Here is an 11,804-nt window from a genome sequence, read left to right as displayed (position 1 = left end):
ATAGAATTAAACAATCTGGGGTGTGTGTGTGTGTGTGTATGTGTGTTTTGCTGGGGATTTAGTCCAGGGACATTCTACCTCCAAACTATACCCCAACCTATTTTATTTTTTATTTATTTTTATTTTTTTATTTTTTTTGGTGGTGGTACTGGGGTTCCTGGAAGCCCTTCTACCTCCGGGCTACACTCCCAGACCTATTTTTACATTTTTATTTGGAAACAGGGTCTCCTAAGCCAGCGCGCGCGGCTGGCTTCGAACCTGCGCGATCCTCCTGTCTCTGCCTCCCAAGCGCGGGGATTACAAGCGTGCGCCACCACGCCCGGCCCCTATTTTATTTTTTTATTTTTAAAACAAGGTCTCACTAAATTGCTGAGAGCCTCCCTAAATTGTGGAGGCTGGCTTCAAACCTGTGATCCTGGCCGGGTGTGGTGGTGCACGCTTGTAATCCCCGCGCTTGGGAGATGGAGACAGGAGGATCGTGCAGGTTCAAAGCCAGCTGCGCTGGCTTAAGAGACCCTCTTTCCAAATAAATATAAAATATAGGTCTGGGAGTGTAGCCTGGAGGTAGAAGGGTTTCCAGGAACCCCAGTACCACCACAAAAAAAAATTAAAAAAAAAGCTAGGCATGGTGGCGCATGCTTGTAATCCCAGCATTCAGGAGGCTGAGACCGGAGGATTGCGATTCGGGGGACAGCCTCAGCCACTTAGTGAGGCCCTCTGCAACTCAGTGAGACCCTGTTTCAAAATAAAGAATAAAAAAAAATAGGGCAGGGGGTGTAGCTCAGAGGTCAAATGCCTCTGGGTTAGACCCGGAAAAAAAAAAAAAAAGCTCATTTCGGCACCAGGGCACGGTGTGGTCAGCAAATCTGAGGAGTTTCCCACCATCCAGAAGACAACAGCAGGCGAGCCCGAGCAGCCGCCTGGACGCGGCTGTGGGGACGCTCAGGGCGCGGCTTCAGTAAGCAGTCTCAGACGCGCTAAAGCCAGTGTTTGGAATCCCCTGCTTTGGAAGCTTTTACAAGTTGGTAAGAGGTGAGTTTAAAGACTTCTTCTGTGTTCACAGTTATGATACTGATACGGTATCGTGTCCATCCCCAGGGCAAAACCAAAGGTCCAGGTTCCAAGTTTCTGTCCAAACTCAGCCATGCTGAATATCCTGAGGCATGGGAGCACCAGGCCAGACTTCTCTACAGGTTACCCAAAAGCAGTTTTGAGAAGTTCTTTATTGAAAGGATTCGTTTCTTTTTAGTGGTATTAGGGATTGAACCCAGAGGTGTTCCACCTCCAAACTATACCACCAGCACTATTTTATTTTTTATTTTGAAAGGGGTCTTGTTAAGTTGCTGAAGTCCTTGTTGTAGAGGCTGGCCTCAAACCTGCCATCCTCCTGTCTTAGCCTTCCAAATACTGGGACTACAGTTTGTCATCATGCCCTGTAAGGATTAGTTTCTGAAAGGAAGAAGTTTACCTTTATGCAATACATTTTGTGAGCCCCTTGTAATAACCATAAAAAGTGGTTATTGATAAATTCTCAGTCTTTTAAAGAAGTCAATGCTGTCACAAAAGGCTACAGCTGTAAGAAACAGAGTAGAAGAAAAATGTAGAATACACTCCTTAGTTGTGGCTTCTGTAGTGAATAAACTGCTTTGTGGATCTGGGTAAAGTGGCACATGCCTGTAATCCCAGTATTTGGGAGGCTGAGACAAGAGGATCGCAGGTTTTCAGCCAGCCTCAGCAACCTCGTGAGGCCTTCGGCAATTTAGTAAGACTGTGTTTCAAAAAATCAACAACAAAAAAAAAAGGGCTGGGGTGTAACTCAGAGGTAGAAGCCTCTGGGTTCAAATCTCAGCACAACACACACAGCTTTGTGTGTGAGTGTGGGGTGTTAGGGGTTGAACCCAAGGCCTCTAAGCTTCATCCCCAGCACAACAAACTGCTTTATGGTTGTGTTCTTCAAAGAGGCTTACAACACTTCTCTCTCCATTTTTTCTCACTGAGAGATTTCATCACAGAGGGAGACCTGTGATCCTTGGACCCCACAGAACCTACTGAAAACTAAAAACAGGAAGGTGAGCCCTTCCTCTCTGGCGCAGCTCTCCAGGGCTCTCCAGCATGGTGGGCATTCCCGGGGCAACGCAGCAGCGCTCTGTACAGAAACGCCCGGTGCCGTATGCCGCTCAGCCTCAGACCTCCCTGGCTCCTCCCCCGCGTCTCCCTTCTTTTCACTTAAGCAGTTGGCTCAGCTAGTCCGGCTTTCTTACTGGTTTTCCTGGCTCACAGCCGCTCCTCTCCTGTGTGTGAAATCCTCAACAGAAGCTTCTGCTTTCCTCTGGTGGCACCAGTTTTCATGGTGGAACACTAGTGTGCGTGTGCATGTGCGTGTGTGTGTTACTGGGGACTGAACATTGAACCCAGGGACATTCTATTCTGAGCCTTATCCCTAGCCTTGTTTTATTTTGAAACAGGGTCTTACTAAGTTGCTGAAGCTGTCTCCAGTCCTGCATCCTCCCACCCCAACCTCCCAAGTACTGAGATTACAGGTGTGCACCACCATGACCATCTCCAGACCTGCTCTTTGATATTTCAGAATGACTGAACTGATTCTTTTATTTAGTTTGCAGTACTGAGGATGGAGCGCAGGGACATTCTACCTCTGACTTATACCCCAGCCCTATTTTTCTTCATTTTGAAACAGGGTCTCACTGAGTTGCAAAGGGCCTAAGTAGCTGAGGCTGGCCACGAACTGGGATCCTCCTTTCTCAGCCTCCCAAATGCTAGAATTACAAGCGTGCGCCACCATGCCCGGCTGACTGAACTGATTCTATTTTTTTTTTTTTTTTGGTGGTACTGGGGGTGGAACCCAGAGGCCTTCTACCTCTGGGCTATATTCCCAGACCTATTTTATATTTTTATTTGGAAACAGGGTCTCACTAAGTTGCTGAGAGCCTCACTAAGTAGCTGAGGCTGGCTTCGAACCTGTGTGATCCTCCTGTCTCAGCCTCCTAAGCGCGGGGATTACAAGCGTGCACCACCACGCCCGGCTCTGAACTGATTCTAAAAGAATAATGGGGAAAGTTCCATGTGAGATCAGTGATTTAAAAAAATAAGGCGGGGTCTGGGCGAGGTGGTGCACACTTGTAATCCCAGTACTTGGGAGGCTGAGACAGGAGGCTCTGGGTTCATGGGCAGCCTCAGCTACTTAGTGAGGCCCTTCACAACTCAGTGAGACCCTGTTTCCAAATAAAGGATAAAAACTTGGGCTGGGGGTGTGGCTTGGAGGTAGAATGTCCTTGGGTTCAATTCCCAGCACCAGAGAAAGAAAAGAAAAGAAAAGAAAGAAGTTGGCCTCTGTGTATGCCGCCTTCTAATGTGGTCAGGATGCAGTTCAAACTTGGGACAGAATTGCTGCCATCTTTCTACATAAGACAATAATACATAGAACAGACTTAAAACACATGTGCATGTACACACATACACACCGCATACTCTTGTCATGAAAGATATAACACTTGGGACTCTAATCAACAGTTCTAGTTTAGAACTCCAAGAGTGCCTCAAATCACAAACTAGTGTGCACATGGTTTTGTAGTAGCTGTGCTTGAAAAAGAATCTTGGAAAAAGGGGGCTGAATGAATGAAAGACGACAGACTCTACCGCAGCAAGCCCCTTTCCCTGAACAGCTCTTCTCAAGTGCTCGAGACGAGCCAGCTTTGCCTGATGCTGAGGTCAATACAGCAACTCTTCCTGAAGTTGCTTCTTTTTAGTGCTGAGTATGGCACCCGGCCTCACACGTACTAAGCAGGTGCTCTACCCTGAGCTATCCTGCTGTCCTAGCGTCACTACTTATTAGGACTATTCCATAATGGAAAACAAATACTCTAAACTCCAGGAAAAACCCACACTGGCTCACAGGGCTGGCTGGGAGAGAAAGCAGAGGCCAAGGAGGAAAGGCGGCCTTCTGCAGCCACAGGAGGGAGTGGCCCCCCTCCCCAGCCGAGGGCTCGCGGGGTCTCCTTGGAGAAGCCATGCCACAGGCTGCAGCTGCCTGTGTGTTCGGTCTGACTGAACTTCAGCTGGGGCTTCCGCAAGCCCAGGTCACACAATGGTATGTTGAGAGCCGTACGAAGTGACAAGATAGGACACCAGGAAGAGCCACTGCAGGGCCGTGAAGAACCCCTGGCTTTCCTCCCTCACGTCCGCCCACCTGGGCCACGACCATGCGACCATGGGCGGCCCCTTCGTGCTCCTCCTAAGCCCGTGTTCTATAGCTCATCAAGTAAAATAGTGGCTTCCTTCAAATTCTTGCTTTGTACTGATACAACTGGTTCCTAAACTTATAAACCACCAGTGTGGGTATTAATTAATTAATTAATTAATCTGTGGGTTTGTGTAGCACTGGGGATGGAACCCAGGGCCATGCTGGTTGAGGCCAGCACTCTACCCGTGAGCGACATCCCCAGCCCCTCATTCAAATTTTGGGCTACTGTCAGAGACAGTGGACTGGAGCAAAAGAAAAACCAGGACAGAAAGTGCTTCACCAGCCATTTCACTCTCCTTTAATTCTACTAACTTTGGGCTCATGTCTTGCTGCCGAGGAGCTGTGTGACAGCAAGGCTGACAGCACTCATTCAGAACGTGTTCTTCACATCTTGAAGAGTAAAACCCTGGGCCAGTGGGATCACTGCTACAAGACAGCACTGCCCCACTGCTGTCCAAAAGACCTGCTGGGGAGGGGATGAGGGAAAGCCGGGGCAGAGGAGGTACCTGGGGCTTGAGCTTACAAGTATGTCTAAAAATTAGGAATTTGGTTGAAAGTCCAGAATTTACTTAATGATGCTGGGGAATCATTAAGCAAACAGTTCCATTATTTCCAGAAATTACTGATTTGGAACCTGAGGTTAAGACTTTCAGGATAAAGCAACCCCAAATAAGTTCAGACTGGCCTTGGGAAGAAATGGCCCCCACAGAAGGTAATGAGTTTCAAGTGCTGGAGACCAAAATTGTCAAAATCATTCTACACATCTGATATGACTCAAAGTAAGGGGAAAACGTCTTGTTGAAAAATTAAAAGTCTGCATCAAAAAAGTCTGGAAGTGAAGCTTCCGCCTTCCCACCTGGCAGTGGTGCCTGCTCTCCCCACAGTACCTCCTGAGAAAGTTCAGAATTCAATGAATACGGATTTATTAGGCTGATTTCCAACATGTAGTTTAGAATGAAAAGTCCTGTTTGGTCAAAAACACTTCACTTAACCTTGGTAATGGAAGTCCTGAGAGTTCGCAGTGTTGGTAAAATCTCCTGTGGCCGAGGGCCAGACTGCTGGGGAGTGCAGCCACTTCTTGGCCCACCAGGCTCCCTTGGCCTTGTCCCTCAAATCTGGTAGTGTCTGCACCAAGGGACACAGGCCTCCGCGATGAACTAGGCTCAGAACCATTTTCTGTAGACACCGCTCTTCCGATGTCCAGTAGTGCAGGTGGTCAGGACAACGTGGGCGAAGCTGCGGAAAGTCCGGCTGGGATCCTGACTTTGTTGGATGTGGATGCAAGGAAATGACCCTTGTCCTCCCCAGGCTTGGGCACAGTCAAAGGAGAAACGTCCACAGGATTCTGGTTGCAAATGTGCTAGATATAAAATTGATGGAATGCTAGTTGGTCCATGAAGGGCTGCACGAGATAATCTGTGGCAAAGTAGAAAACAAGCCCGAAGGTGATGGAGATGGGCAGAGCTGGCAACGCTTTCTTGAAGATGGCCAGGAGCAACAACGTAAGGCACAGGCCCTGCGGGAGAGGGGAAGCCAGGCTTAGCCACTGCAGTGCAACAGCCGCACGAACTCAGCCGCTCCCTGGGTTAACTTGAGAACAAGTGCTTCTCTGAATCACAGAAGTCATATGAAAAACAATGCAACTATTTTTTTTTGGGGGGTGTGGCGATTAAACCAAGTGCCTGGCACATGCTCAGCCTGTGCTCTACCAAAATGTAGCTTCTGAATAAAAAAAGCAACTCTACTGGAGGATCACAGTTTGTGGGCAACCTCAGCTACTTAGTGAGGTCCTTTGCAATTCAGTGAGACCCAGTTTCAAAATAAAGAATAAGCCGGGCGTGGTGGCGCACGCTTGTAGTCCCCGCGCTTGGGAGGCAGAGACAGGAGGATCGCGCAGGTTCGAAGCCAGCTGCGTGCGCTGGCTTAGGAGACCCTGTTTCCAAATAAAAATATATTAAAAAAAAAAAGGTCTGGGAGTGTAGCCCGGAGGTAGAAGGGCTTCCAGGAACCCCAGTACCACCAAAATAAAATAAAATAAATAAATAAAAAATGGGGCAGGGGATGTAGCTCGGGGGGTAGAATCCATCTCCAGTACTGCAAAAAAAAAAAAAAAAAAAAAGCAACTACATTTGTCTCTCTGCTATAGAGAGCTCCCACAGTGTCAATATTTTATTCCCCAATTCCAGGAAAGAAATAGAATCTGAAAATAAGTAAAACTATGTTAAAAAAAAAAATCCAGGCGTGGTGGTGCACACTTGTAATCCCAGCATTTGGGAGGCTAAGATGGGGGATCACAGTTTGCGGCCAGCCTCAGTTACTTAGTGAGGAGGCCCTCTGCAACTCAGTGAGACCTTGTTTCAAAATAAAGAATAAAAAATTGGGCTGGGGTGTAGCTTGGAGGCAGAATGCCTCTGGGTTCCATCCTCAGTACTACAAAAAAAAAAAAAAAAGAAAAGAAAAGAAAAGAAAAGAAAGAAGGAAAAGAAAAAGAAAAAGGAAAGAAAGAAAGAAAGAGGAAAAAAAAGAGAAAAATATCCCTGAAGTTTCTATCTAAAATATTTAATAGGCATACATGATTTTAGTTTGGCTGGTTAAAATCCTGGAGGTAAGTAAGCTGGGCATAGTGGTGCATGCTTGTAATCCCAATAATTGGGAGGCTGAGACTGGAGGTTCTGCCAGTTCAAGGACAGCCTCAGCAAAAAGTGAGACTCTCATCAATCTAGCTACACCCTGTTTCAAAATAAAAAAAAAAAAAATAGGGCTGGGTTTAGTTAAGAGGTTGAATGCCCCTGGGTTCAATCCCTAGTAAATAAATAAATAAATAAATAAATAAATAAATGTAAAAGAAAATCCTGGAGGTGATGAGCAGTCCTCATGCCACGCAGAGACAGAGGCTCCACAACAGACCAGTGACAAAACGTACCGTGTGAAGAGTACAGGCTGCTGAGTGCAGTGGCGCACGCCTGCCATCCCAGTGCTAGGCTGGGACAGGAGGGCCACAGGCTTGACTCAGCCTCGAAAAATTAGCGAGACCCTGTTTCCAAATAAAAAATGCAAATAGGGCTAGTGGTGTAGTTCGGAGGAAGAATGCCCCTGGGTTCAATCCCCAGAGCTACAAAAAAAAAAAAAAAAAAAGAGTCTATTGCTTTCTGATAAGCAGAGCAGCTGTACAATACGGCTCATTTTCGCTCTAGTTACTAAGGCTAGCTATAAAGTCTGAAGGCGGGGCTCTTGCAGTTAATTCAGGGCAAGTATTTATCGGTTTCGGTACTGGGGATGGAACCCAGCGGCATTCTACCTTCGAGCTACACCCTGGCCCTATTTTCATTCTTTATTTTGGAAACAGGGTCTCAATAGAGTGCAGAGGGCCTCACTAAGTTGCCGAGGCTGCCCTTGAAACTGAGATCCTCCTGTCTCTCTCTGCCTCTCGAGTACTGGGATTACAAGCGTGGGCTACCCAGTACTTTTCTTTTCTTTTTTTGCAGGTCTGGGGATGGAACCCAGAGGCATTTGACCTTCGAGCTACATCTCCTGCCCTATTTTTCATTCTTTATTTTGAAACAGGGTCTCACTAAGTTGCAGAGGGCCTCACTAAGTAGCTGAGGCTGACCGCGAACCGCGATCCTCCAGTCTCAGCCTCCGGAATGCTGAGATTACAAGCGTGTGCCACCACGCCCGGCTAGTACTTTTCTTTTTAAAAGACAAAACACAGCTGGGCTTGGTGGCAGATGCTTGCAATCCCAGTACTTGGGAGGCTGAGACAGGAGGATTGCAGATTTGAGACCAGCCTCAGCAGCAACTTTAATGAGCGACGACTCTCAGCAACCTAGCAAGACCCTATTTCAAAACAAAATGAGCAAATGAAAAAGAGACCAACGGTAGAACAACTGAGTTCTCAGAGGTAGAACAATCCTGGGTTCAGTACCCAGTACCCCCCAAAAAAAAATAAAAAATAAAAAAAAGAAGCTACAACACAGTCAGCTGTGGTGGGTCATGTGTGTAACCCCAGTACTCAGAGGGTGAGACAGGCCAGCCTCAGCAACTCAGCAAGGCCCTGTTTCAAAATAAGTAATAAAAAAAGGGCTGGTGGCGTAGCTCCAAGGTAGAACATCCTTGGGTTCAATCCCAAGTACAATAAATAAATAAAATAAATAAATAAAATAAAAATACAAAAAGAGCAATAAGAAATGTGTTTGGATTTCCTCAAGTCAGTTTTGGGCCTCAGGTTCACGTAGTGGGTGCACAGGTGGGCTAGCTTCTCACACTTCATACCTGCCCAGAGAGCACTGTCTGCTGCAGGTGAGTCATTAAATGCAAAACAACGAGGCCCTCCGTGAGCCGCCTGGGACAACGGGAGCGCTGAGCCTGGCAGAGTGCGACCCTCCCGTAGCCATGCTGAGCTCAGCGCAGTGGTTCCTAACCCGGAACACTCAGAATTTCCCAACATAGGAATGCTGGGCGTGGTGGCACACGCTTGTAATCCCCACACTTGGGAGGCGGAGACAGGAGGATCGCGCAGGTTTGTAGCCAGCCATGCTGGCTTAAGAGACCCTGTTTTCAAATAAAAAAAAGTATAAAATAGGTCTAGGAGTGTAGCCCAGAGGTAGAAGGGTTTTCAGGAACCCCAGTACCACAAAAACAAACAAACAAACAAATAAATACAACACAATTAAATTAAATAGGTAGCTCAGGGCAGAGCTCACTTTTAAAATCTCCCAGGTAGTCAGACATGGTGGCAAATGCTTGGAATCCCAGTACTTGGGAGGCTGAGACTGGAAGATCACAGGTTTGAGGCTAATTTCAGCTACTTAGTGAGACCCTGTCTCAAAATAAAGAATAAAAAATAGGGCTGGGGATGTAGCTCGAAGGTAGAATTCCCCTGGGTTCAAATCCCCAGTATCAAAACAAATTTAAAAAAATTAAAAAAAAAAAAAAGCTCTCAGGTGATTTTAGAGGGAGGCTAGAGTGGAGACCACTGAGGTAAGGTCCACTGATAAGGGTTTGGAAAAAGCTTCTCAGGTGACAGGCATCAAAACTGCCTCAGAGGGACAGGAATAGAAAACTCGGCCCTAGCAGCCCCGTGATACTTACAATTAATATGGCTACAAAACAGGCTATGGTGGTGTTCCAGTCTCCACTGGCGGTCGCTGAGGCTTTACCAACCAGAACGCTATAGAAGATGAAGTCTCCCAGTCCAAGTTTTACTCCCCCTAAAGGGAAAGGTCACAGATGGAAAAAGGCTTGTTATTCTTTGCTATAATTTCGTAACTCAAAAGCATGACCCTGAACCAGTGCAGTGGCACAGGCCACTTGGGAGGCTGAGGTGGGAGGACCACTCAAGCCCAGGAGTCCAGGCTAGCCTGTGCCACACAGCAAGACCAGTTGCAAAAACATGACCCTGCGCTGAGAAGTCAGTGAATGAAAGACAAAATAAAGCTCTATCCAGGGAGTCTTTTTTTCTTCTTCTTCTTCTTCTTGGTTTTCTAAAACAGAAGTTTCAGATTCTATGTGACTGACTGGAGTCTCAATAGATGCTATTATAACAATACCAATAATCCTAGTGGTCATCTACTGAATGCCTAAGTTTATATCTAGCACTTGCACTAATAAATCCTCCCAAGAACCCCTCTGCATCCTGACTGAAGTACACTAGATTTCCTAACAGTCACTCACTGGAAGGGCATCTTTCAATGATTACGCAAAATACAGAGCTGTACAGACCATCACCACAATCTACCCTAGCAAGCTTCTCTGTATACACTTATCCCCTTCTGCCTCAGGTCTTAAGTAACCACTTATCTGTCTTCTCTGTAAATTTGCCTCTTCGGAAAATTTCATAGAAATAGACACATATGCCGGGCGTGGTGGTGCACGCTTGTAATCCCCGCGCTTGGGAGGCTGAGACAGGAAGATCGTGCAGGTTCGAAGCCAGCCTCAGCAACTTAGTGAGGCCCTGTTTCCAAATAAAGTATAAAATAGGTCTGGGAGTGTAGTCCAGAGAGAGAAAAGCCCCTGGGTTCCACCCCAGTACCACACACACACACACACAAAGAAAGATAAATAGTTAAATAAATTATGGATTCAAAAGATATACTTTAGCCGGGCGTGGTGGCGCACGCTTGTAATCCCAGCATTCGGGAGACCGGAGGATCATGGTTCGTGGACAGACTCAGCTACTTAGTGAGGCCCTCTGCAACTCAGTGAGACCCGGTTTCAAAATAAAGAATAAAAAATAGGGCAGGGAGTGTAGCTCGGAGGTCTGAATGCCCATGGGTTCCATCCCCAGACCCGCCAAAAAAAAAAAAAGATATGCTTTGACTTGGGGTCCAATATTAATTCACCAACTTAAAAAAATTTTTGGCATTTTTAGGGCTTCATGCATTCTAGGCAAGTGCAGTACTACTGAACTATAATCCCAGCACAACCCACAAATGTTCCAACAAGCTGGCTGTTAAGTAACACTTCCCTAGAGAAGTTTGACTTGGCCCTAAAGCTTTGTTGCTGGGCTAGCAGTCACTTTGGAAGACAGGTGCCAAAGGTCCTGGAAGTGCAGTCAGCTTCATGTGGGTGAGAATGTAGCAAAGAGCTGGTTAATGAGACCTTGCTGTGAAAGCCAGAGCTAAGGCCTCCTTGGTGGAAAAACAAACACAGAATCCAATGCCGTAAGTTCCAGGGCCAGCTACCCTCAGCTGCTAACCTTCCTCACTGATGAACACCCACTAACCTTCCTCACTGATGAACACCCTCACCAGGTCCAGATATGATGCAGATCGGGCCTACTCGAAGTCCTGAGTGACCCAGGACAAGTCACTGAACCTCTTCAACCCTCAAATTCCTCAGCTCTAAGACGGGGATTCACAGGGTTGTTATCAGTTAAAAATAGTTTAGGAAAAGCCGGGCGTGGTGGCACACGCTTGTAATCCCAGCATTCGGGAGGCTAAGACCGGAGGATCGCGGTTCAGGGACAGCCTCAGCTACTCTGCAACTTAGTGAGACCCTGTTTCAAAATAAAGAATAAAAATAGGGCAGGGGGTGTAGCTTGGAGGTCGTATGCCCCTGGGTTCCATCCCCAGATCCACAAGAAAAAAAAAGTATAGGAAAACTTCTTGGCATATATAGAGTCTTAACAACTGATAGCCTTAAGAAAGTCATTTATTTATCACTGGGGGCTGAACCCAGGGGCATTCTACCCTAAGCTATATCCCCAGTCCTAATTTTTATTCTTTATTTTGAAACAGGGTCTCACTAAGTTGTAGAGGGACTCACTAGGTTGCGGGGGCTTACCATGAATCTGCAGTCCTCCTATCTCAGCCTCCCAAATACTAAAATTATACGTGTATGCCACCACACCCAACTTAAGAAAGGCTTTTTATTCCAAATATTAAGTGCTTTAAAACTAATTTAAGCCAGGTATGGCAGAGCATGCCTGTAATCCCAGTACTAGGCAAGCTGAGACAGGAGGATCACAGGATCTAGGACAGCCTCAGCCAACTAGTGAGACTCTCAGAAACCCAGTGAGACCCTGTTTCCAAAATAAAACATAAAA

The 11,804-nt window shown here is 46.7% G+C and overlaps 1 protein-coding gene across 2 annotated transcripts in view; it reads right to left on the bottom strand.

Moving 5' to 3' along the window:
• Positions 1–5,618: 5,618 nt before the first annotated feature.
• Positions 5,619–11,804, bottom strand: part of PSEN1 (presenilin 1) — a gene marked incomplete at both ends in the record, with an annotated part of 45,280 nt that continues 39,094 nt past the window's right edge. For both annotated transcript variants that reach the window (XM_080707420.1, XM_080707421.1), the window contains 2 exons: positions 5,619–5,774; positions 9,350–9,468. In XM_080707420.1, the coding sequence (XP_080563546.1) occupies positions 5,619–5,774; positions 9,350–9,468 (275 nt within the window). The remainder of the gene's footprint in view (positions 5,775–9,349; positions 9,469–11,804) is intronic.

This window comes from Muscardinus avellanarius (assembly GCF_963383645.1).
Source record: "Muscardinus avellanarius genome assembly, chromosome: 12".
NCBI lineage: Eukaryota > Metazoa > Chordata > Mammalia > Rodentia > Gliridae > Muscardinus > Muscardinus avellanarius.
This window is presented reverse-complemented; position numbering and strand designations above follow the sequence as displayed.